This window comes from Hypomesus transpacificus, unplaced genomic scaffold (genome assembly GCF_021917145.1).
Source record: "Hypomesus transpacificus isolate Combined female unplaced genomic scaffold, fHypTra1 scaffold_48, whole genome shotgun sequence".
In the NCBI taxonomy this organism is placed as follows: Eukaryota; Metazoa; Chordata; class Actinopteri; order Osmeriformes; family Osmeridae; genus Hypomesus; species Hypomesus transpacificus.
In genome coordinates, this window is record NW_025813996.1 from 930,725 (window position 1) to 955,534 (window position 24,810).

A 24,810-nucleotide genomic window follows, 5' to 3' on the forward strand; every position below is an offset into this window, starting at 1 on the left:
GAATAATTTTCAACCTTTGGACTTAGTTTATTTTTGACTTGTACGGACTTAGGATTTTCCTCACTTCGACACTCTGATTAATTTTCACTATACACGGGAACTGGAATAATTATTTACGACACAGGGATGCTTTCCGTTTCACTTGTTACGGTCCTAAAAATAACTCCAGGAGCATATGGATAAGATACACTTCCACTTAATGTTCTTTGCATTTGATCTGCTGTCTAACTGTAGCTAATTCATGTCGAAGGTGTTGATTCCGGACGAACTGGTGGAGGACGATTAGGAGGAGTAGGGAGGGAATGAGGAGGGGTTGACACAATTAAAATATAAGAAAATTAATTCAGGCTTTTTAAATGTATTTAAATAAAGTGTTTGTTTATACTATAAATCGTGTTTTTTCTTCTACAAGCATACACATAATAAGTTACAATACACAATACTTAGCAGCAGCCTGTTATACTTAAAGTTGATTTAAAAAAATAAAGATGTCAAATTACCTTGCTGAGTTTAAGTGAACACATTCAGTTTAGTTTTGTACTATAGGCTAATATGCATTTTATACTTTTTATACAACAAATATCCATTAAATGTATAAATGTGACTATAAATTAAGGTTGAGAAATTGATTCTGCATTTGGTATGCGAAAGTTATCAGGACGTCGCAAGGGAACGTCCCCATGACGTCGCAGACAAACGTCCCCTGAACGTCCCCTAAATGTTATGAGGACGTTACATGGACGTCACGGGGACGTTTGTCTGCGACGTCCCCTGGACTTTCAGGGGACCCTAGAAATAAAAGTCCTGGGGACGTTCCTTTGCGACGTCCTGATAACATTCGGGGACGTTCAGGGTACGTCCTGGGGATGTCATTTTGTTAGCTGGGCTTCAATTGCAGCATAATAGGCCCTATGTTCACAAAAGCTACAACAAAAACACCATGTTTTTACATCGTTACTGACATTACATCGTAGTTACAACTGGCCCTTTGACGGCAACCATAATGCTGATGTGGCCCTCGGTGAAAATGAGTTTGACACCCCTGCCTTAAGGAATGAAGGCATGACCAGTGTGGCACCACATTTAGCCAGTTCTTCAACAATCAAAAAACCCCTGTCTGCCATAACCTTATCTCCTGAATTGATGTTAGTGTACAAGTCAGACGGTGCACTGATCTCCTTGTCTGATATTCTTCCTCCCCACATTTTGGAAACAAATGATATTGAACCATAAGGCTTGATAGCCTTGAGTGTGTTATGATGTTTGTAGTTTGACCAGGGGGGTGTTCCATCAACGTCGCTAACGCAATTCGCGCTTACACAAATAAGTCTCACTTGGGTAAACGTCAACTTAGACTTAAGCCTCAAGCCGTTCCACTAACGTTCCGTTCCACTAACAGGCAACGCTAATTCAAGCTAGACCTCAATAAGCTTAGACAGCCCAGATCAGGCGATCGTCGAAAAGAGGAGTTATGTCGCAAAAAGTAAAGCGTAAAGCAGCAGAGGGGTGTTGTTTCAGCAGCGTAAATTGATTTTAAGAGTTTTTTGGGAGTTATACCCAAAAAGGGCAATGTTGCCACAATTAACATGGCAAGGGAGACAACTTGTCAAACCATTACGACCGTTAACATGCGTAAATTGTAGACCTACCAAATCGACTTAACATATATATATTTATGCATTCAGGCCTACTTATAATTAGCGTAATTTGATGAGCTGTCTGAAACCGTTCTGACAGTAGGCAAGCCTATGGCAGATATTCTCAACAGGAGATTGAGAATAATATTAGCCCAAAAGAGACCGTGGCAGCAATTGAAAATTGTAGGATAAAATTCAAAACACTGAAAGAAGCCATGGTTAATTGCACTTGATGTGGGCTAATAATGTTTTAAATTACTTCAAAATAACTTTGCCACACGCATTTATTAACTGATAGGCTAAATGCTGAGATTTAAGATAAAAGGGAAAGATAACCATGACTAAAATAGGGATTCACTGAAATGACTAGTATTGCACAGATCCAGCACTGACTTTTTAGATCAGAAGGTGACCCAAACTGCACACTTTGTTTGGAAGAACAGTCATTTAAAATTGCTCAGCATGACTATCATTATTATATCATGAGTATTTCCAATTAACATAGTCTGCCTCCACACATCCAGAGGGGGCTTGGACAGTGACAGACTCACTTTGGGAAAGCATGCCCTACTGGGAACATTAGGGGAGACTGTTGGGCACAGCATCTAATTGTCTTCTTTGGAAAGGGCAACATTTGGGACACTGTAATGTAGGGGCAGCATAAAGGGCACTTCATAACAGCACCCTTTTCCATTGGAAGTAAGGGCATGGGAACAGTCCAATTTAGACCATTCTAAGGGCACCTTATAGGGTACTGAATCACATTTTCTATACTAAAAAGGAACTCATTAAGACATGTTTTTACACTTATAGAGGGCACACTGTCATTTATTGCGTGGGTCATCCTGGGCACTCAAGCATATTTCACAATGTGAATGGCAGACAGTAGGGCACTTGGTCAAATTTTGGCCACTCAAAGGCATTTTAGAAACACTTTCAACCATGGGGGCACCAGGTAGTCACCCCCTGAGTCTTCCACTGGGCCTGGATACACCCATGGGGACAGTATATTGCACCTATAATATTGGGGAAGCCAGAGGAGAGGTAATATAGAGGCTTGTCAACATATAGGCTACTTTAAACAATGAAAATACTTTATACAATTGAATAAAAAGTCTCCTTGATTCTTTGTGTTTCAAGATTACCTGAAAAACTGATGATAATATTCGGGTACTGCTTGGAGCAAAGTATACCCTTCATATTTCCTGGCATAGTTCAAGAACGTCCCACATGCAAAGACATAGACAGATGCAGACAGACTGAACAGTGTCAAGGCTTGGCTACAGTGGGTAATTTGCTTCCTTGTGTGTGATTCCAGCAGACTACATGGTCTAGGCATACCTACATAAACTGCAGTCTACCACCCTCCTTTATAGTCTACTTTCCTCTCTATTACTTTCTATGAAGGACGGTATTCTTTTTTTTTAGTTAATCCTATTTTTATTGCTTTCCTACAGGTACACCTGCACTTAGAGATTAATGTTGTGTAATTTTAACTTGTTTAACTACATGCTCTTATGGTTTCTTCCCTTTAGCACTATTTTTTGGTTGTTCACAATATGTACTTCTTGTTTTTGATTACCCGCAATGCTGTGGGGCTATCTTGTTGTTATTATCAGTGACCTATGCACTTTGTGAAGCTCTCTCTTGGAAGTCGCTTTGGATAAAAGCGTCTGCTAAATGAATAAATGTAAATGGTAGGCTGCTCTTATGTGTTCATTGCCATCCTTAAGAGTTGCTAAAGTGTCATTTTATACATATATATATATATATATATATATGTATTCTTTTTTTTAAGAATTACAATTAAATCTATTTAGATAAACTATACTGGGCCTGCTGAACCTATACTTCTTCCACAGATACTGGTCAGGGAAGCATTATTTCTGGTCTGAAGACTCTTGGGGCTGGTGGGATAAACGCTCTTTGTATAATCTGAGCACCTTCATCCACCACAGGGTTGTCAAATAACGGATACGCCATAATTGATTGTAACTTGTCTTGACGCTCTGCTTAGTTTCTAAGGCCTTATTTTATGTCAATTAACCAATGGCTTTTGAAAACAGATAAAGTTACATTATTTCTTAATTTGTGTATTTAAATTAATATATTTTTGGGAGATGAAGTAGGCCTAAACACGTTAATCATTCATGTATGCACTTCAAAAAGTCAGAATTTACGTTTCCGAACACAGACTAAAGTGCTTTGCCCGCAGGAATTTACTCGACGGAACTATCTTTTGAGATTCTGTTTCCGCCTGTTTGAAATTATTTGCAACACATTTTAGTTAGCTTGACTTTTAGCCTGACGCAGATCAGGCTAGTTCCGAACCTTGGAACTAGAATAATCCACCTTAATGGAACGGGACTCTCGCTAAAGTAAGTGAGACTTGGCGAAATAAGTCTCGCTTTTCCTTAATTGACGTTGATGGAACACCCCCCTGAGGCCTGTTCCATTAAGCGAGTTTACCAAATAAGCCAGACTAATGTCAGTTAGTCTGACTAATTTCTAGTTCATTCGGTTCCATAAAGCTAGCTCAACGTAGTTCGAACTCGGTTACTATGGCAACTTTGGCTGCAAAACTAGTCTGGTCAGGGTAAGACTAACTGTCGGGCTTAGCGTGACTTGGTGCTTAACCAAACGTTCCTGTAACACTGATCCAACGGGAAAACCATGTTTTAACACCTATATTCTCATTTTCTTATTCTCATCTGTTCAATATGTTCAACAAGGATAGAAATCAACTTAATTAGCCTACAACATTTAGCCTAATGCATTAAACAATGATGAACAATGCTTTGATAGGCTACACACCATAGCCGTTAATGTATGGATGTTAGTTTGTGATTTCAAATGTTTAGGCATCAGGCATAGGCCTATCTCTCAATCTAAATTATCCGAGTATAATTATCATAGCAATATAATTGTTAACAGTGGCCTACAATTGCAAAACAAACCTAAATCTGCCCTCCATTTCCCCGACACAAAAACCATGTTAAAAAGTTGGGCTACTGGATGATGTATTAATTAATAGTAGGCTTTTTATTTTAAACTATGTCAAAAAAGCCCATTTAGATGAGTTTAGAGGGTGTTTATTAATGAGTTCCTTTATAGTATAGAAAATGTGATGCAGTACCCTATAAGGTGCCCTTACAATGGCCTAAATTGGACAGTTCCCATGCCTTTACTTCCAATGGAAAAGGGTGCTGTTATGAAGTGCCCCTTTATACAGGGTCCAAAATGTTGCCCTTTCCAATGAAGACAATTAGATGCTGTGCCCAACAGTGTCCCCTAATGTTCCCAGTAGAGCATGCTTTCCCAAAGTGAGGCTGTGACAACACTTGGCACAGCCACAGTCTGTCACTGTCCAAGCCCCCTCTGGATCTGTGGAGGCAGACTATGTTAATTGGAAATATGCGTAATATAATAATGATAGTCATGCTGAGCAATTTTAAATGACTGTTCTGCCAAGCAAAGTGTGCAGTTTGGGTCACCTTTTGATCTAAAAGTCAGTGCTGGATCTGTGCAATACTAGTCATTTCAGTGAATCCCCATTTTAGTCATGGTTATCTTTCCATTTTATCTTAAAGCTCAGCATTTAGCCTATCAGTTAATAAATGCGTGTGGCAAAGTTATTTTTAAGTAATTTATAGATTTTGTTCAAGATGTGAAGACAAAAACATTATTAGCCCACATCAAGTGCAACCATGGCCTTCAGTGTTTCGAATTGTATCCTACAATTTTCAATTCCTGCAGTGCCATGGCGGGCCGGACCAAATGATTTCCGGACATTCCCCACCTCTGTCCTAGATGATCAGGAAACTATGTCTGCCTGCTCATTTTGGGTTTTATCTACCACTTGCAACACAGATGGTGAGAGTGTGTGAACGTGTGGCTGTGATTGAAGTGTCTGTAATGACGTACTAATGGTGGTGGTCTCAAGATAAGACACAAGTCCTTAAAGTGCTCATTTCAAATATGACTCAATTGATTAAATTGCTATGGTGTTAAACTTAGCAGGAAGAGGAACTTCTTCCTCCCCCTGAGCCTAGGGCCTCCACTTCAAGGCCAAGACAAAGACACAAGGTATAAGCAATGAACCACAGTAGTCAAATGGACACCTTCAACTTTCTCCAAGTGTGCCTTGCAAAGGGACAATGTTCTTCATTTGTTTCAGGTTGGAGCAGACAATGTGAGGGCCCTGTATAAAAGAACCCTGGAGCTCGATCATAAGAGGCTTTTAATAAAAAAAAAACAAGGCTGGAGACAGAAAAATAGATAGTACATGACTGAATGAATGACACTAAACTTAGTTACACTGACATATTTTTCTGTGTTCCTAGGGGAGGGAGAACACATGAAGATGTATTTGTTAAACTTTTGGCTACGTTTTGATCTTTTTATACCTTTTTGTGGCTTTTTTGTTGTGCCTTTTGAATCTTTTGTGGGGGTTTTCACCACTTCAGTCTGTCAATGTCCTATTTATTATTTTGAAAAATGCTATAAAAGTGAATGAAACTAGTGAAATTATCATTTATGTATCACTTGTGAAGAGCTTTGTACAGATACCCATTGTTATTTTTGGTTTGAAAGGTTTTGGTTGAAAGAAACTCCAATTTCTGATATGGAAAGGATTAGGAAATGTGTCAAAGCAACCCAAGGACAAAAGGGTTAAAGGGAGACACCCCAGTTAATAGGGATAACATATCAACATGAAACCAATAGTAGGTCAAATAATGTTTTCATTACTAGTTTCCTGTAAATGCTGAGTCCTCTCAACGAGTGATTCGTTCATTTCCCGATTCTACGAGTCTTTGGATTATTTTTCACGTGACCTGCATAGGCTCTGTAGTTAGAGGAAACGAACGATTCGTTCCTTTCCCGACTCGGTCTTTCTACGAGTCTTTGGATCAGTTTTCACGTGACCCGCATTGTATTTTTTAGTAGAGGAAACTTTCCTTATTCCCTTTCGCGTGGCCGCTGTTTTAGTAAGACGTGAATGAATGATATTCGCTCAAGTCAGTGGTTTTGTTATTTTCACTTTACATTTACACTTACAGTTTAGTGCAGTGTAATTGTTTGACGTGATAATTAAATGCTAATGTGATAATACATGACCAAATCATACAAACATACATTATTTTAATGCAGGAATTTATTTTGAAATAGTATCTGCTGGTGCACATGTCATGCACTAACCTACATGAGAATATCATACGTGTTTGCAGTGGACGTATGGCCCCCAACCCCCCCCCCCCCCGTTGAAATGAACGAATGACTCAAAAAAAGATTCGTTAATTTTACTGAACGAGATTCAAAGAACCGAATCAGTAAAATGAACCGAACTTCCCATCACTAACAGCGAGGGCTATGATCGTCTCATATCCACTCACACAGTGCCTGCGCGGCCAGTCTGACTGGATAACAGCAATTGTCATTAGCATTTTGGAATAGGCTATTGTTCCATAAATATATCTTAACATATTTTAGCCTTTATCTGGCTGACAATTGTGTTGATCACTAAAATGGTATTGACTTGGCATGAAGTTTGTTTAACTGAGTGTAGGCTAGCTACTAATGTATCAAGCTACTTTTGACAGATTTATGTAACTTAGCTTGCTAAATTTTTATGACAGCTTCTGTGTAGTGAAGCTCACTACACATTTACAATTATGCATTTAGCAGACGCTTTTAGGGCAATTCCATGCAAAGGTCACCCTTACCATAGAAAAAAAAAGTTGTGCCCACACAAATATAACTATTGTTAAAATGTTCACTTAGGTCTATATTTTGTTGCATGTAACCACTCTGAACTAAATGTATAGACAATTGCACTCTTTTACATAATATGCAAGTTGTGCACTCATGCAAAAAAAACATTTGTCAAATGGCCGTTTTGTACCATTTCAAGAACGTGGTAAATTGACTCCAGTTTTCAATAAAATGTTACCATTTAGCATTTTCCTGATTGACAAGGGAATGATAGAGCATTGTGTATGCTCAGCTTGAGTTAAAAGCACAACTCAAGAAAACAAGCGCGCCTGCTCTTAAAGGGAATATGAGATGTTGCTCTGATTGGTTTATTGCACGTTACGCCTAAACCACACCTATGAGTAATGTAGCTACTTCAGACCAACCCATTTTAGATTTGCGCCAGGTGCAGAGTCCTTTATCCCGCCGGTATAATAGCAACAGCGCCAGAGTCCCGCCCACAAAGTCACTTGCGTTTCACTTTTTGATACTTACGATTGTTAAAATAGGGCCCAAAATGCCATTATCAATGCTATTTTGGTGGCCATCTTGAAAATCTCCAGTGACATTTCAGATGGTTTTCTTAATGTTAAAACTAATTCACAAGTTATTTTTGATGTTGAGAAAAGCGCTGTGAAAGTTTGATTCTTGATTTCCCAACAGATTCTGCGTGTATTTCAGACACGTCACATCCATAACGCAGGTTTTTCCTCATAAAATTCTGCATAAAAGACTGCATGTTTTAAAAAAATATATTTTTATGTTCACCTAAAACTCCATGATCATGTCAATATCAAACTTTCTACATTAGACTTAAGGGTTCACAGAGTTACAGAAAAAAGTACAGTCTCCAGAAAATGACTGCCATTTCTCATCACATCCGTAACGCAGGTGTTTTTGTAATAATTTTGTCAGAAAAATATTTTTTGCAAAAAATAGTTTTCCTCCTCTATTCTACCCATTGAGTACTTTCAGAATATGCATGACTAATTTAAATATTGTAAGAAGCTTTGTTTTACTGAGACAATTTTCTCGTAATTTTGAGTACAAATGTCACATCCATAACGCTGGAATTGCCCTTTATCCAAAGCGACTTCCAAGAGAGAGCTTTACAAAAGAGCATAGGTCACTGATCATAACAACGAGGTAGTCCCAAACATTGCAAGCAGCCAAAACATGAAGCATACATTGTGACAAGTGCCAAAAGGGAAGACCCATAAGAGCATACAAGTTACAAATTAAAACAACATGAACCACAAAAAGTGCAGGACTGTACCTGTAGAAGAATAATCAACAGTAAAATATTTCACAGCGAGTATAAGACTTAACTTCGTTATAACTAACCTACAAGAGCAACACATCAAGTAGCTTGCCCATCACTGCATATAAGTACACAGAACGTAACACGTTGTTAACGTTGTAAATTGTAAGTGGGCTGATGAATAAAAAAACGTGTTTAACATGTCCCATTCACTTCAACAGTCGAAAGTTAAATGTTCAGTAGAACAATAGTCCTCAATCAAAAGGCTACAGTACGCAGCTAGCATAGCCATTTCTAGCTCTGCTTCACAATATGGCTGCCTATTAGATTAATCATGTAATACATGACTGTTAATAAAGTATGAGACATATACATGATGCAACACACCAGTAACCAGTTGATATTATGTGTTAGTATACAGAAAATGTCAGTAAATGGAGATAGTGCTGCTGTCTGTCCCGTCGAAAACCATTCAAACGTGTTTTTCACCGCTCCTTCCTGTTAAAAGACAGACAGTCTGTCTCAGGAAGGTCTGCTAGATAGGCCCTACCTTTTCCGTCAGAAGTTAATGTCGTTGTGTTTTCCTATTTGCCGTTGTGTATTTCTATTTGCCGTTGCGTTTTCCTATTTGCCGTTGCGTTTCCTATTTGCCGTTGCGTTTTCCTATTTGCCGTTGCGTTTTCCTATTCGCCGTTGTGTTTTCCTATTTGCCTTAGTGTTTTCCTATTCGCCGTTGTGTTTTCCTATTTGCTGTTGTGTTTTTCTATTCGCCGTTGTGTTTTACTATTTGCCGTTGTGTTTTGCTATTTTCCGTTGTGTCTTGCTATTTGCCGTTGTGTTTTGCTATTTGCCGTTGTGTGTTGCACTTCAGGGCCACCGTAGGTTAGCCGTTTAGCATGTGTTACCATGGCAATCTACCCCGGTAACAAGTGATCCACCGTTGTAGTACAGAAAACCCTGGGTTGAACCTGAAGTTACCTCGCTAACGCCAAATCTTGATTCGTAGTACAGGCACCTGCTTTCTTTGTAAATAGTTATATATAGCTTGAATATATCTCAACTTTACCTTTATATGTTCACATATGCAACTTGTGCTTGAATTTCAAACTTTTGAAATGCTTGGTTGAGCATGTGTGTGTGTTTTATGGTAAAAGAAAACATAAATTTCCCATACGGGGCTTGTGTTTTTTGTGTGTTTGGGTCCAGTATGTTGATAAAGTATGCCAAAGTGAAAAACTTAATTAACAGGTCATGAAAAAAAAGATACCAAACATTGGTATGATAAAAATTGCTTTATGTAGTATATCAAGGCCAAATCAAAGGTACTCAAAAACGGCCAAAATAGCTCCAGACTCTAAAGTGATCAGTTTGACATAGTTTGTTGTGTATCGAGGTCGTAGTGGTTTAAAGTTAGCTAGCTAAATAGTTGGGTTGTTGTGTACACTAAACTCAAAATGCATTTGGAATTAAATGATTTGGAAATCCCTTTACACCGGTATTCAACTGAAGACAATGTGTGAGACCAACCCATTTTAGATTTGCACCAGGCGCAAAGTCATTTATCCCGCCGGTATAATAGCAACAGCGCCGGTGTCCCGCCCTCAAAGTTACTTGCGCTTCGCGTTTTAATACTTTGATACTACTCAGATTGTTAAAATAGGGCCCTTAATGTTCATTCATGATGACTTGCAACCTGTCAGTAGGGGTTAAATCCCTCATAGCGTCATGGACGTCCAGGGGGAGTTTGGCTGCCTGATCAGAGTGCCGTCCCTGATTAGCAGGGACGTCCGTTGCTAGGGGGTGCATAGATCATGGACGGCAATGCTGTTCAGAGGGCCGTCACGTGAATGGTTGAGAAGGGCGGCCATGTTTGGCAGGCTGTTGAGCTAAACCAGAACTGTCGAAGGCTACCATAGCATGTAGCTAGCTACAGCAACTTTGGATGACTCAATAACTTTTGTCACGTTATTTTGTATGAATTGTTTTTAAGTGTAGGCTACATATTTACGCCTTTATTTATTTGTTTTACAAAGGCTACAAAAGTAGGCCAATCAACAATAAAATCTCATGACAATATAGACTTGAAAAACAATATATTATGGTTAGGGTTTTCCTAGATATAGGCTACATATAGGTTTGTGTGTTTGTGGGTGGATTTGGAGCCGCCAGTCAGTCGCTCCAATTTTGCGCACAAACCACTAGAGCAGAGACAAATCTAAACGTTGCAATACTATGCTATGCGACAAGTCAAGTTTTGAAAATATGCATTTAGTCTTGTAGCACCAGCAAAAGTAATTTTTGACTATGGATCCGGCGACATGTTATCTTACACGGTAAAGTTAGCATTGAGCCAGAAGGTCTACAGTTATTAAAGCATCATAAATTGACATTGTTTTTCAATAATGATAGTGTAGCATCCGAAGTGTAAGGCCTGAATATCTCGTAGCATTAGACAAAAACTCATAGAACTGATAACTCTTGGAGCTCATAACCATCTCCATTTATTTTCTTTCTCCACACTTCTCCACTCCATCACTCTCTCCACACGTCATCAACATGCCACCGGCCATAGCAACAACATAAAAGCAGAGAATGTCTAATATAGGGAGAACCATAGATATATATAAAAGCTAGATGTCTTACGGCGGCGCCGTATATATAAAAGCTAGATGTCTCTAGAACGTCCGCACATGGCGGCCATCTTGCTACAGACAACTCGCTCCCCCATAACATTGTGTTGATGATACATGTTCTTTTTAAATGACCATAACTTGCTCAATTTTCAACCGTTTTTTAAACAGTTTGGTTTGTTATCAACGTCAGAGATGTCGTTATGCCACGGCATACTTATAAATATTCTTTTTTTAATATATAATAGAAGTATGCAGTGGCATAACGACATCTCTGACGTTGATAACAAACCAAACCGTAAAAAAATCGGTTGAAAATTGAGCAGGTTATGGTCATTTAAAAAGTACATGTAGCATCAACACAATGTTATGGGTGAGCGAGTTGACTCTAGAAAGTGCGGACATTCAACTCCGTTGTCCAGCAACGCGGATGAGACATCTAGTGTGTATATATATATCTATGGGGAGAACTGCCACTCTCGAGAAACTTCCGGGTTCTGAACTGGTTGCTGTTCCACTCAAGTTCCGTATGAGGGCACTAACGGTCGAGTGCAGAATGAATGGAGGTCTATGGTACGGTGGCCCTGAAGTGCAACACACAACGGCAAATAGCAAAACACAACGGCAAATAGAAAAACAACAGCAAATAGGAAAACACTTTTGCTTTACTACAGAGAAGCTGTCATAAAAATTTAGCAAGTTACAAAAATCTGTCAAAAGTAGCTTGATACATTAGTAGCTACTTTCAGTTAAACAAACTGCATGCCAAGTCAATACCATTTTAGGGATCAACACAATTGTCAGCCAGATAAAGGCTAAAATATGTTAAGATATATTTATGGAACAATAGCCTAATCCAAAATGCTAATGACAATTGCTGTTATCTAGTCAGACTCCACTCACTGTGTGAGTGGAGATGAGACGATCATAGCCCTCGCTGTACTCAGTTCTAGTGAGATCGGTTGTAACGTGAACTGCAGAACGGATATGTGAGATGCTTTTTCCGTGCTTTGCTTTTTTTGTTGTTGAGAAATTAGCTTTCAAGGACGCTACTGCGCTACTTGATCAATAAAAGAGCTTAGCTACTGAAAAGTTACTTAGTTTTTATAAATAGCGACGTTCCAGCCAAGCTACTGACAAATGTAGTTAAGCTAGTATGTCGCTACAAGTAGCGAAGCTACTGCCCATCACTGCTTATGTTATGCCAGGTTGCTTTGCTTCTTGTCCTAAGACTTTCCGTGCCCAGTCGGACCCTGTGTTGGTCTGTGCACCTCACAATAAAAGACTTGAACTTGAACATTTATATTTGTAGTATCCTACTTGATGCAAGTTTAATCTAATCTAGATAGCAATCACACCAGCAACTGCTCAATTTAAAACAAGGAGTTTGGTAGATAGAACAGAATGTACAAGGCAACCAATTGCATTTATACATTTTTTTCATTATACAATATGTCCAGTGAGGGGGTCATTGTTTTTAGTGTGTGAGCCTGAATTTTCTGCCGAGCGTTGAGAGCTAGCTGGACGATAGGAACCCTTGATCTGCAATTAATTGTTGCTAGCTCTAATCACTAACTACGCTAATAAGAGAAGACTAACTTTGTATGCCAACGAACACCGATAACTATAACTTATTTACAAACGTGACTTCAAGTTCTTATACTCATCCTGATGTTGTGATTAGTTGACAACATATCAACTATCACTTCGTATGTAGCCTTGCATCAAAATCATTCTTGCAAATAGAGAAAGTATTTTCGAGGGATTCATGTTTTCAAAATAGGCGTTCTCCTTCCTGTCAAAAGACAGACAGTCCGTCTGTCCAATCAGGAGGGTCCATCTTCTGCTAGATAGGCCCTACCTTTTCCGTCAGAAGTTAATGTTGTTGTGTTTTCCTATTTGTCGTTGTGTTTTCTTATTTGCCGTTGCGTTTTCCTATTTGCCGTTGCGTTTTCCTATTCGCCGTTGTGTTTTCCTATTCGCCGTTGTGTTTTGCTATTTCCCTGTGTTTTGCTATTTGCCGTTGTGTTTTGCTATTTGCTGTTGTGTTTTGCTATTTGCCGTTGTGTGTTGCACTTCAGGGCCACCGTACTATCAAAATCCACTTCTCTCAGGATATAATTTTCTGTCTAGCAATTTGAATTCTGAATTCGAAAGGGGTGGCAAAAAAATACACACCGCTGGTTGTTAGATTTTTTTTAAGTCGCCTTTCTGTTCTAAAAAGCCTTTGAAAATGTCATTGACGTCATACACATCGTACGACCAGAGCTACTGCTTGACGGCAAGCTCTGGTTACTTCCACTTTTCTCTCGAGGCATCGACAACACAGCTGACAGGTTAGGCTCTCCCTGTCCATACACATGCTAGAAAGAGTTTTGGCTTGCTAATGTTGTTGCTAATGTTGCTAATGCTCTGACATTCTGGTTCTGCTTCGGATGCCATCAAGCGGGATCTCTGGTCGTAGTCAGTCCTTCACTAACCAATCAGCATTCGTTAGCAGAATGCTGTTGTGTTATGGGCAACAATGACTTACCCTGTAAGAAATCGAAAGGACATAAGTACTCGTTCATTCAACTTTTGACCTGTAATCCATGTTGAACATGCAAAAACTACAATCAAAACTGATATTTCTCAACGACAATCAGGCGAAAGAGACAAATTTAGCCGTTTAGCTCCATAGACTCCCATTCATTTTGCACTCGACCGCGATCACTCCCAGTGGAACTGCAACAAAATTCGGTACAATGGGGCTTAATAGGGAGTGGCAAGGCTTTCCTTTAACAGGCTCTGATAATGGACCAATTTTCACCATACGTCACACGACTGTCAAGCGGCTGAACTGCGCATGTCGGTTGCAATAGACGAACTTCTCCCGGGTATAATACACATGGAATGTCGATCAGGTCATCATATATTTCTGTCCATTACAGGGCTTGACATTAACTTTTTGAGGCAGTTGTCCTTTGGACAAGTACATTTTGGTTTAACTTATTTTAGGTTTTGAAGTATTTTGACCCCGATACCTTTAAATAGCCTGACCAAGTGATCGGGCAAAACTAGCCTGGCTAACGGAGGTCGCTTTCTCAGGCAAATGACGAATGAAACAGGCTCAGTAAAAATAATCCAATACGCTGGCTATCTTCAGCAGGCTCGTAGCTACAAAACTCAGTCCTCCCTGACGTTTCTGGTGTAGAATGGAGTGAAATACAACATTGTGCACACTGCCAGTGAGCGACGAGTCTGACTGAGGCTAAAGTAAAAACAGTGTAACGGGGACGCATTCTCACTCAGATTTCCAGTTTAAACAAATCAGTAAAATAATAGGACCAGCTGGCTAAAAGCAGAATTCCCATATCTTTTGAAGCTGCCCTGCTCAACCTTTTTTTAATTGACTGTAAAACTGTAAAATTATGAACTCTGTGACATGACGTGAAGACATGGTTGCCGCTCGACTACAGTATGCTGTCTGTACCGGGCGACATTCTCACTCACTTTTCAAGATTTTCGTGACCCATATCAAAATTCTGATGCTACAGATCAATGGGGAATCGCTTGCTCTCTTAAAGGCTGTCCTCCTCGACTTTTTTGGTCTTTTTAAATCTAACTATTTGTATGATCCGTGTGGTCCTTTTGCCGTTATAAATGCTATCCTTTCCCAGTTTAATGCCACCACATTGTGCACCATCCTGAATGTTTACAAACAAAAATATGGTGTTGGGAAAGTTCACTTTTTACATGAACTAGTTCAGTTCATAGTTCACAAATTTCAAAATGAACTGCTTCAGTTCATAGTTCATAATTCAACATTTTGAAACTAAGTTCACAGCTCCAATATGTTGCGAGCTATAATTTACATTTACATTTATGCATATAATTTTGAATTATTTCCACAGCCCATATAGAATCAGAGACAGCAATTATTTTATTAGTTTAATGCTGAAACTATGTGTCAAATTTCATCTTCATATCCCATTTTTAATCCTTATCCAACATTCGCATTGAAGGGACAGCCTTCCCTCATTTGTTCTGTCTGCAATACCCCTCTCGGCCTCTACGCAACTTCGGCGCTCTCACACTTGCCAGGCATTGACAGTAGAAGAAAGCACACGCAGCGATTGACTGGTTGGGCAACCCTGGATACAGGACAGTTAACGGCGTGTTTTTTGCCTGGAAGTCTCTAGAAATCTGGCACCTTATTGAATGAAATTAAAAAGAGTGAACGTGCCATTCACAGACACCAGAATGAACGCATTCACAGTATCGTACATAAGGCAATAATACAGTACGTTCAGTTCGCGTTCACCAAAATTATGAACGAGTTCATGAACTTTCGTTCAATGAACGCGTTCAGGCACAACACTGATTATAACTAACAAACGAACACTGTATATTTCAACTCTACAATAGCAGAAACAAAACTTTATAGGCCCTTTTTCGCATTGGACAGACGGCCAACAGCAGGGATGTTGAGGGCCTCCCCTTACGTACGTAAATAAAACTGCCACTGTCACTTGGCATCGCTTCGTCTTGTGTTTTGCATTTGTCTCCGCTACGAAGTGGTTTGTGCGCAAAATTGGAGTGGCTGATTGACGGCTCCAAATCCACCCATTAAACACTTTAAACTGATGGCTTAAAAGACCGAAAAGGCAATGTACATCTTTAAACAAGTTTTTTGAACAATTCACTAAATAATGAAAATATATGTAGCCTATATCTAGGATAACCGTAAATATATTATGGTTGTTTTTCAAATCTGTATTGTGATGAGATTTTATTGTTGACTGGCCTACTTTGTAAAAAATAAAATAAATAAAGGCGTAAATATATAGCCTACATTTAAATGCAATTCATACAAAATAACGTGACGAAAGTTATTGAGTCATCCAAAGTTGCTGAAGCTAGCTACATGCTATGGTAGCCTTTGACAGTTCTGATTTAGCTCAACAGCCTGCTAGACATGGCCATCCTTTTCAACCATTCAAGTGCTAGCGCCGTCCATGCTAATCAGGGACGGCACTCTGAACAGAATCGCCGTCCATCGCCGTCCATGCTCTATGCACTCTGAACAGCATCGCCGTCCATGATCTATGGTCCCCCTAGCGACGGACGTCCCTGCTAATCAGGGATGGCACTCTGAACAGCATCGCCGTCCATGATCTATGGTCCCCCTAGCGACGGACGTCCCTGCTAATCAGGGAAGGCACCCTGAACAGCATCGCCGTCCGTCCATCCATGCAAAGATCAGGCAGCCAAACTCCCCCTAGCAAGGACGTCCATATGGACATCCATGACGCTCTGAGGGATTTAGCTGGCTCCCCAACTTGTTGCCTGCCTTGCAGTTACCCACCATGCCCCCTAGAGGACGGTATAAAAACACACAGAGGGAGGAGAGCATTACTGTGGTTCACCACGTTGGTCTGAGGCAATGGTGCTGGATTGCCAAAGACCTCCCACTCTACACGCAACCTCAACACAGAAAACTGACGAAAGTAGCTTTATTTTAATGTGGATTCTGACATGTTGAGATACAAACAAGAGATGGTATCTCTAGAACACTTGTAGACAGTTATAGACAATTATGTACAAATGCACAAAACGTGTATTCCTAGATACATATCCATATGTACAGTTAATATATATGTCTAAAAAAGTAACAAAACGCCGTATTTGTCCTGTATTTTGTGTGTAACATTAGTTTGAAAGACCCACCTGCCCTGACAGGCACTCTGGGGGAGTCAGTGGGATAAACTGGAGCGTTGGGGAAGATGAAACTCGCCCCTCCTACCGAGAGTGAACAAGAGTGTTTATTAATGAATAATTTCAATTATGATTAAACCTTCATGACACATCTCATGATACACTGCCCCAATGCTGACATTTTAATTGTATGGGCGAATAGTATATCCGCGGGGTTGGGGCTAATATTACATAATATCAAGTGTGTGAGGTGCACAGGCAATTACAGCATTATGGATCAAGGTTATACTGAAGCACATGCATTTATCTCTGTCTCTAAAAGACCACTCTGTGGTCCCATCACATGGATACACATCACAAAAGACAACAGACCCAGGAAGAAGAGAGTCGTAAAGGCTCACACTTATAACGTAGCATAGCAACAACTTTGATCACAATGTTGTTTTGAACAGAAAAGCAGTATGCTGCACGTACTGTATACAGTGTGAAGAATGAACTGTATAGATGGCCAGTAAATGTCCTACAGTGGGTGCCACGGTAAGGCGTGTGGTGGCGGAGGCCAAGCCAGATGTAGGGAAGGAGTGGAAGAGGAGGAGAAGGTGGAGGAAGGGGGGGTCTCCTTACCTGTGTTGCGAGCATGCATTAACCGTGGCGAGTTTTGTAAGGCTTTGTCAACATCATCGGAAGTCAAGTGAGGAAGTGGAGCTGAGAAATAAAACATTCTTTTTTTTGAAAAAAGAAGAGACCAACTCCCCCCAAATAAATAAATAAAAACATCCTTGGATGTGTGGAAAGAGGAGCGATGGGCATTATGAGCCGGAATGGCTCTTACTGTGAGAACCCAGGAGAGGGATGCACTATGGAGAAGCTGTCCTGAAAGCAGCAATGTCAAACAGGCTAGCAACAAGGAAACTGACTGGAATAGCGAGTGGATGAGGAGTGAGATAAGAGAAGGAGAGGAATATGGCATCGGAGACAAAAGCTGTATGAAAGATTTTTTTTAAAGCTAAAATACATAGTGAAGGGAAGAGAGGGGGTTGCTATAGAGAGAGAAAGAGAGAAAGAAAAAAGAGAGAAAGAGAGGGAAAAACTTTTGTGTGAGTGTGGCACACGTCGCCAGACTGGGAGGAACAGACAATTGCACGGAAGGCCAGCCCAAATAAATAGTTAGTCACTCGTGCCCACATACGTCCGTGAGAATCCATTGCTTTTCACAATTTTTCCTCCTCCAGGATGAATTCGGCAAACGTGTGTACATATCAGGAGAAGAAGCAGGGGCTGCTGCCAAGAACAAAGGAGAAGAGAGGAAGGGATGGGGTGAAAGGAAAGCTTGTAAGGTCATTCTTCCCTTTACCCCTCATCCCTGGTGTCTTTTCCATTTGAGAGGAGCTTAAAGCCAAAGAAAGTCCTTTCCTTCTCAGGCTGTGATTTGTTTTTATGTTTTTTACTTTTGTACATCTCTGTTAACTCCTGTAAAATCCCTTATGGTTTCTAATATGTATTTTAAACAACAAAATGTCACCATATAAGTGTCCTAGTAAATATACAGTCAATTCTTTTTATTGTAATTTGCAGTACTGGTCATATCAGATGTAAATATAGGGACAGAAGAAGTTAAGAAGACAATTTTACTCCACAGTACATCTGCCTATAGGCTGTCTGGTTTTCTGGTTCTAAGTTTGCCTGTCTCCCTGTCGAACTACATCCCTGCATGTCTGTTGACCTGCCTGAAGACCTACCTCCCTGCCTGTCTTTCTCTGTGCATGCCTGCTTGCTGCTTCTCTTTCTTTGTCTGCCAGCCAGCAATACCCATCAGTCACCTCTCCAGGACATCTGGAGTGGCGTGATCGCTACCCAAACCAACACTGATAGAAAACAAACATGAGGAGTCATTATGGGGGGAGGAAGGGATTGTTGGAGGCCTCGTCTCAGTGAGAGCAAGTGGATATTGGACTCCTCTGTATTGGAAGACAATACAAAGAATGTCAGAGATAATCAAAATCCTCTCCAAAATCTGGTCTGACAGCCATTTTCTGATTATAACCAGATAAGTGTTCTATACCCATCTGCCAATATGTGATGTGATTCTTAGATGTCCACCATTAGCTGTGTTTTTACATAAACTTGAGCCTGATCTGATCCTCTATGCAGCATGATTGTGCGTGTGTTTGTGCAAAGAGCTACATAGGATTGGCCAAGGAGCGCAAGTAAGAAGCATAGAGTTGTACAGCCAAAGCAGCAGGCAGGCAGTGGGAGGTGACGTCAGGGACCCTTCATTCTGCAGCACAGCAGTGTGTTGTAAGTCCCCCCCCCCCCCAAAAAAAAATGTCAGTGAGAGCTTGATGTGATGCAGAGACTGTGAACAGGACTGCACAGGCTTGCTACTGGAAGGCTGTAGAATCTAACCTTTACTCTTATTTTGACAAGCTACAGAAACAGTACAATAAGTTACCTTGGGGCAGGGTGAGGCAACTCCGATGCAGTTAAGAAACCCTGTGTATTGGCCTTGGTCAAAGCCCAGCACCTAATTCAAATACTATTCTTCAGCACACAATTGAAGGTAAAATATTTGAATATCACCAGCTTTTTTGTTTCATTTAAAAATAATATATATTAAAAAATAAATAATAATAACTAGTCACAGCCTTCTAGTATGCCCTCGTGGTCCCTTCCTCCTCAAATGCCCATAATTCCACAGGCCTGTGGAGGTTGAGATGGAGGCACAGGTAAGGAGAGGAAGAGCAGGGAGGGGACAGAGAGCGGACGGAGAGGAGAGGCAGGAGGTGGGGGGAGGGGGGCGGGAGTGGAGGAACTCACTCTCTCTGAGGTAGTGCAGGTGGGATTGCAGGATGTCAGCGTTGTAGCTGAGCGTGAGCCTCTGGAAGTCCTCCTTGCTCATCTTGCAGAGCTCCTTGCCATCCACGTTGTGGAAGAGAGCGGTGTCCACATCCAGCAGGCCGTACTCCTTCACTGCCCACTCAAGCCACTGGCGCACATGCTCCGTGGACCACAGAGTAGGGTCTGGAGGCGGGGGGGGTGGGGTGGGGGTATGTGAATGTGTGTCTTCGAAGAATGTTGGGAACGCACCCCCAAGAAAGACTAAAGCACCCCGATAGCACCCCCTGCTCATTTAGTATTAGTGATCAGGCCCGGAGTGGCCATCGGGAGAACCTTAAACCATCATTTATTGTTGTGGAGGGAGTTAGCAAGATTAAGCTGATTCGCAAATGATAAAATGGATGGGAAAATGATGCCAGGAGGAACTGAAAAAGCCATGAAAAAAAAGAAAGATCTGTCACTTCATAAATCTAGGTTTTGGCCATAACACTCCAGCTGAAAATGTGTCCCACTCTGGCCTTGGTAGTATTTATATAATATATATATAATTGCGCAGCTCCCCCTGTCAATGATCTAGCACCCCCTCAGCACCTGCATAAAAAATTATCTGGCGCCGCCACTGCGGGAACGCCCCCAATCTCGCTATATTGGAGGCAAATGATGGTAAAGACTAAAGGTAAGGTTAATAGTTGCACTCAAGAGGCACGCTCAGAAACTTGTCAAAGGTGGTCATTATCGCTTCTTCAGAATTGAGTGGGCAGGATTCTCTGACTTGGCTGAAATGGTGTTCTGAGTGCATTACTTTAATATCTCCCTAAGATCAGACAATTGCTGTCTCACCAAATCTTCCACACATAAGAACCCACAAGATTGCCCCTCCCCCCTCACTTCGCTCACACACTTACTGTAACAACCTTAGCAGTATCCAAATATGGCTGACGGTCACAAAAACAAAACACAGTCGTCTGCCTCTTCCCCTCGTCTTCCCCCAACCTCCCTGCCATATTTAGCAGCAGCAGTGTGTGACTGTTGTAACTGGAGCTGCTTTGTGCAGGGGCTGGAGGAGACTACAAGCCCCTGGTGATTCCCCATGACTGATGGCATCTGGCCAGGCTCAACTGGAGCACTTCCACAGGCTCAGAGACTCGAGGGTACCGCTAACTGGGAGAGTTGTTTTGCTACATGGGGGCACGAGTGAGGGATAGCAGGGATAATGCAGAAGGAGGACCACTGCCGTTCCATGTGTCCTAAGATCATGATGCAATATCAGAGGACTTAACCGTTCAAACAATGTTCTAGATGTTGCTTTAGGTAGTGATTGTGTCTTAATGCGGACAGGATTTAGAAAGGAAAGAAACAATAAAGGGCTAGGATTATACCAGAAATATGCTTCAACAATGCTCTTGTTGATAAGAGTTTGATAAGGTGAAGTTCATATTGATAAGAGAAAAACTGAGAGGCGTCTGCAAGTAGACCATGTTCAATATGTTTCCCCTCCTTCCAATTTTTGGATGTTATTTACTTGGTTAAAACATAGTCCCGGACGGTACTGTAACTTTGGGACAGTATGTAGGGTGGGTTGTATAACAGTGACTTTAACAGCAGGAAATGCATCAGTGAGACAGGGAATAAGCGACCCCGCACGTTATGGAAAAGCCATCCTTATATGTGGGCAGCTGGGCAGATATGCGACTACATGCCAAATCACTAAAGTGAAATACCACTCCCCCTGAAAACTAACATATTAGGAATGTCTTGTGCATTTCCCATACGTCGAGCAAAGATACAGTTTGACGGCGACCTCCCATTCCATTCTGTGGAGCAGCATGCGTCTATTGTCCTGCCCTAAGTGAACAGCAAAAACAGGATGTTCTTAACATGCTTCGTTATTGTCCTTGTCAGCTTCAGTTGAATAGGAAGTTGCGCTACGCCAGAGAAACAGCAGCTGAAGCCCAGTTTCGTTGAGAGTGGACACTGTGAAAATGCTACATAGTCGATGCTAACAGTCACTGTGGGAAAATTCCACAAAAAAAAATTGGTGACTGTATTCGGCATTATTGTTCCATCTTGCGGTGGAGTCAAGGATCAAGATGGGACAAAAATGATTCTACTCAACCTCAAGTATCAACCTCAATAGTAATGTGTAATACTGTAAGTATAATAGTCTTGTAATAATAAAAACAATATATGAAACTATGTACAAAATATTCAAATCTATTTACTTTGAAAACAAGGAGAGTACAAGGCTTTCTTTTTGGCTGACTAACTTTGGCCAACATTGTTTTCTTCCCAACTAAGGCGCCAGAATGTAGGTGTGTTCATCTAAACGGGAGCTGATAAGAATACCTTTCTGCCTTTGGTAGACAAATTCTTTCTCCCCCCTGCTCCTTCTCTCCTCCTAGGAAATGGTCTAGACTAGGAACAGCGCACTCAGCAACTAACGCTGGGGGCTTCTGTTCTGCAGATTAGAGGAAGTTGTCCCTCCTCTTGACATATGAGAGTGGAGAAACACTCTTCTTATCAGAATGCGACTCACTTACTGGACCGAACTAGACGAGGCTACAATAGAGTAGAATAGATCAAAATGTCTTGCCTATTAGGGAGGGAGGGTATATTACGCTTGTATTGTACCTGTATTACACGTCTTGTCACGTCTAAATAACTGCAAAACTCTGTAACGATGCTTTCCCTACGTGACATGGTTGCTGTAAGTGTGGTGTTACCTGCGGGAACAATGACCCTACGCTCGTTGGTGGTCATGTTTGGAGGAGAAATGTGTTTGTCCTCCATGTAGCTGCCGTAGCTCACAGGGGTTGTGCTCTCTGCCCCACCTCCTCCACTGGCCAGCTTTGCCACCTTCCCCCCTCCGCAGCTGTCCGCAGAGGTCCTGTCACACACATACACAAACACACATTCAAACAGTGTTAGAGTCGATTGTATAGCTTAATGATGCAACGAAACAAGTTCAATAGATCACAATGAGATCATCAGGGGTGCGTTTCCCGATAACGATGGATCGTAGCTGTTACGAGGGTTCTCTACGATGAAAATAACGATCCATCGTTATTTCTTTCGTACGTGTCTCTTAAGTTGCACTTAACAAGACGCTGTCCATTGTACTGAAATGTGATTCTTCTGACGCAACTTGAAGACTTTAAAATTAAAACGTTAACCAAAATATTTGACAAATTACGGTACACAAAAAAATATTTTCTGTAGCTATAGAAAACTTTACATTTATTATAGGCTACTTATTTGAGTACTTTTCAATGTGATGCTACATGAAGGTAAAGACAATAAGGTGAACGTGCAAACTATGCTGCATCTGAGTTTTACACCGGTGTTAGGACCTTGCAATCAGCGACACAGGATGCTAAATACCAATAGGAGGTCTTGGAAATTAAGTGGGCTCGTCTCCAAATTGAGGTGAGGAAGCTTTTGTTTGAAGAGATGAAGTTCACAAGGCCCTCCATTTCTGTGCCTATTCTTCTGCCCAATCAACAAGGTAGTGTCACATTTAGGTTACCTTATAGCCTAAAGCATACAATGTTTATTTAAATTAAGTAAAGGCTGAATTGTGTATTGTATCATATATTCAGTGTTGCCTGTCCAATCCTTACATGTTTACCTTATAGATCCATGTGAGGAGCAGGAGCAGGGAGAACAAACTCCCATAAAACAACTATTTCTCAAATTACTTGTGCCTTGGTTTTTAACTCTTCTTGGTACTCCACTTTCCATAGGCATATATATATGAGTCCTATATTTACTACTTGATTGAACTATAAGGTTAAAAACCATGCATATGAATGGTATCACACATGGCATGTCCCAGCTAGCATCCTAAACAATTCAATGTACAAATACAAGCATCTCAATCCAACATATTTACTGTCTTATTTTCTAGTGCTGACTATATCTACAATCTTGCATAGGCCAACAGCTTCCCAAGACCATGTTTGCAATCTCATAATTATCACATATTGGCCACAAATGACATTGTGACAAATGACAAACACATAAGTAATGAATACCCCATGTCTTCAACATGGAATCATTGTTTCTGACATGAATAATCAACTCTACTTTAATTGATGGTTGATCAATTATACTCATTGTGAGTGTAAGATATGTCAGATGACATCATGATATCATGATGCTCCTGAACCACATAGAAGCAGACCTGCAGAGGCTAACAAGGAGGTCCTTTGCACTGACCCCTGTAACCCAATTACTGGCAGTGTTAAGGTTCTATGCCATTGACAGTTTTCTGGAGGTTATTGGAGATGGACATGGGCTCGCCAAGGCCTCAGTGTCAAGATCTGTGCAGGCTGTCACAACTGCATTACTTTGCCACATCTCAGACCACATCCAATTCCCCATATCAGAGGGGACAAGTCTGCAGTGCAGGACTTAGGCTATCTTCAATGGCTTTTATGATTTTATGACTTCACCCTGTGTGACTTCCTAGTCAACCCTGTGGAGTCTTTCCATTTCCTGGGCGCCACCATCTCCTAACATCAGGCTCGGCTCTGCCACCAGCCTCTTCATCCACTGGCGTGCTACCAGCCCTATAATTCTAATAAACATCTTCAATGTTCAATTGTTGTTGTGTTATTGTACTCGTAAAAGCGTTACGTTAATTCATTTCTAGTTTCTATTGCACATTACAACAGCCATATTTCAATGTTATAGTATTTTGAATAAGACTGACATTTGTTTTTTTAAATACCTTCATTGCATGCGCCAAACCCACTAAATCAAATTATTTTGTGTAACCTAAATTTACTTGAGGATAAACCGGATTCTGATATTTTTTCGGCAGTTAAACTTGTATGGTTCACTAAGAAATATCCCAGTTCCAGCGTAACTGATGTAAAAAGAGGACCAAATAAATCTTATTTTCCATCGGAATTAACTTTCAGCATGAGTTTAATGTAGTTTTTATGGTCGGCCTACGCGTGTCTCCACTGAGTCTCTGTGCTACGATGCACTT

General features: G+C 40.8%; 1 protein-coding gene across 5 annotated transcripts in view; it reads right to left on the bottom strand.

Moving 5' to 3' along the window:
* Nucleotides 1-24,810, bottom strand: part of erg (ETS transcription factor ERG) — a 116,697-nt gene that overhangs the window by 15,304 nt on the left and 76,583 nt on the right. For 3 of the 5 annotated variants that reach the window (XM_047017130.1, XM_047017131.1, XM_047017132.1), the window contains 4 exons: nt 22,538-22,701; nt 19,794-19,997; nt 17,601-17,681; nt 16,989-17,060 (listed from right to left, as the gene is read on the bottom strand). In XM_047017130.1, coding sequence (XP_046873086.1) covers nt 16,989-17,060; nt 17,601-17,681; nt 19,794-19,997; nt 22,538-22,701 — 521 coding nt within the window. The remainder of the gene's footprint in view (nt 1-16,988; nt 17,061-17,600; nt 17,682-19,793; nt 19,998-22,537; nt 22,702-24,810) is intronic. The other 2 variants (XM_047017133.1, XM_047017134.1) reach the window with 2 other exon arrangements.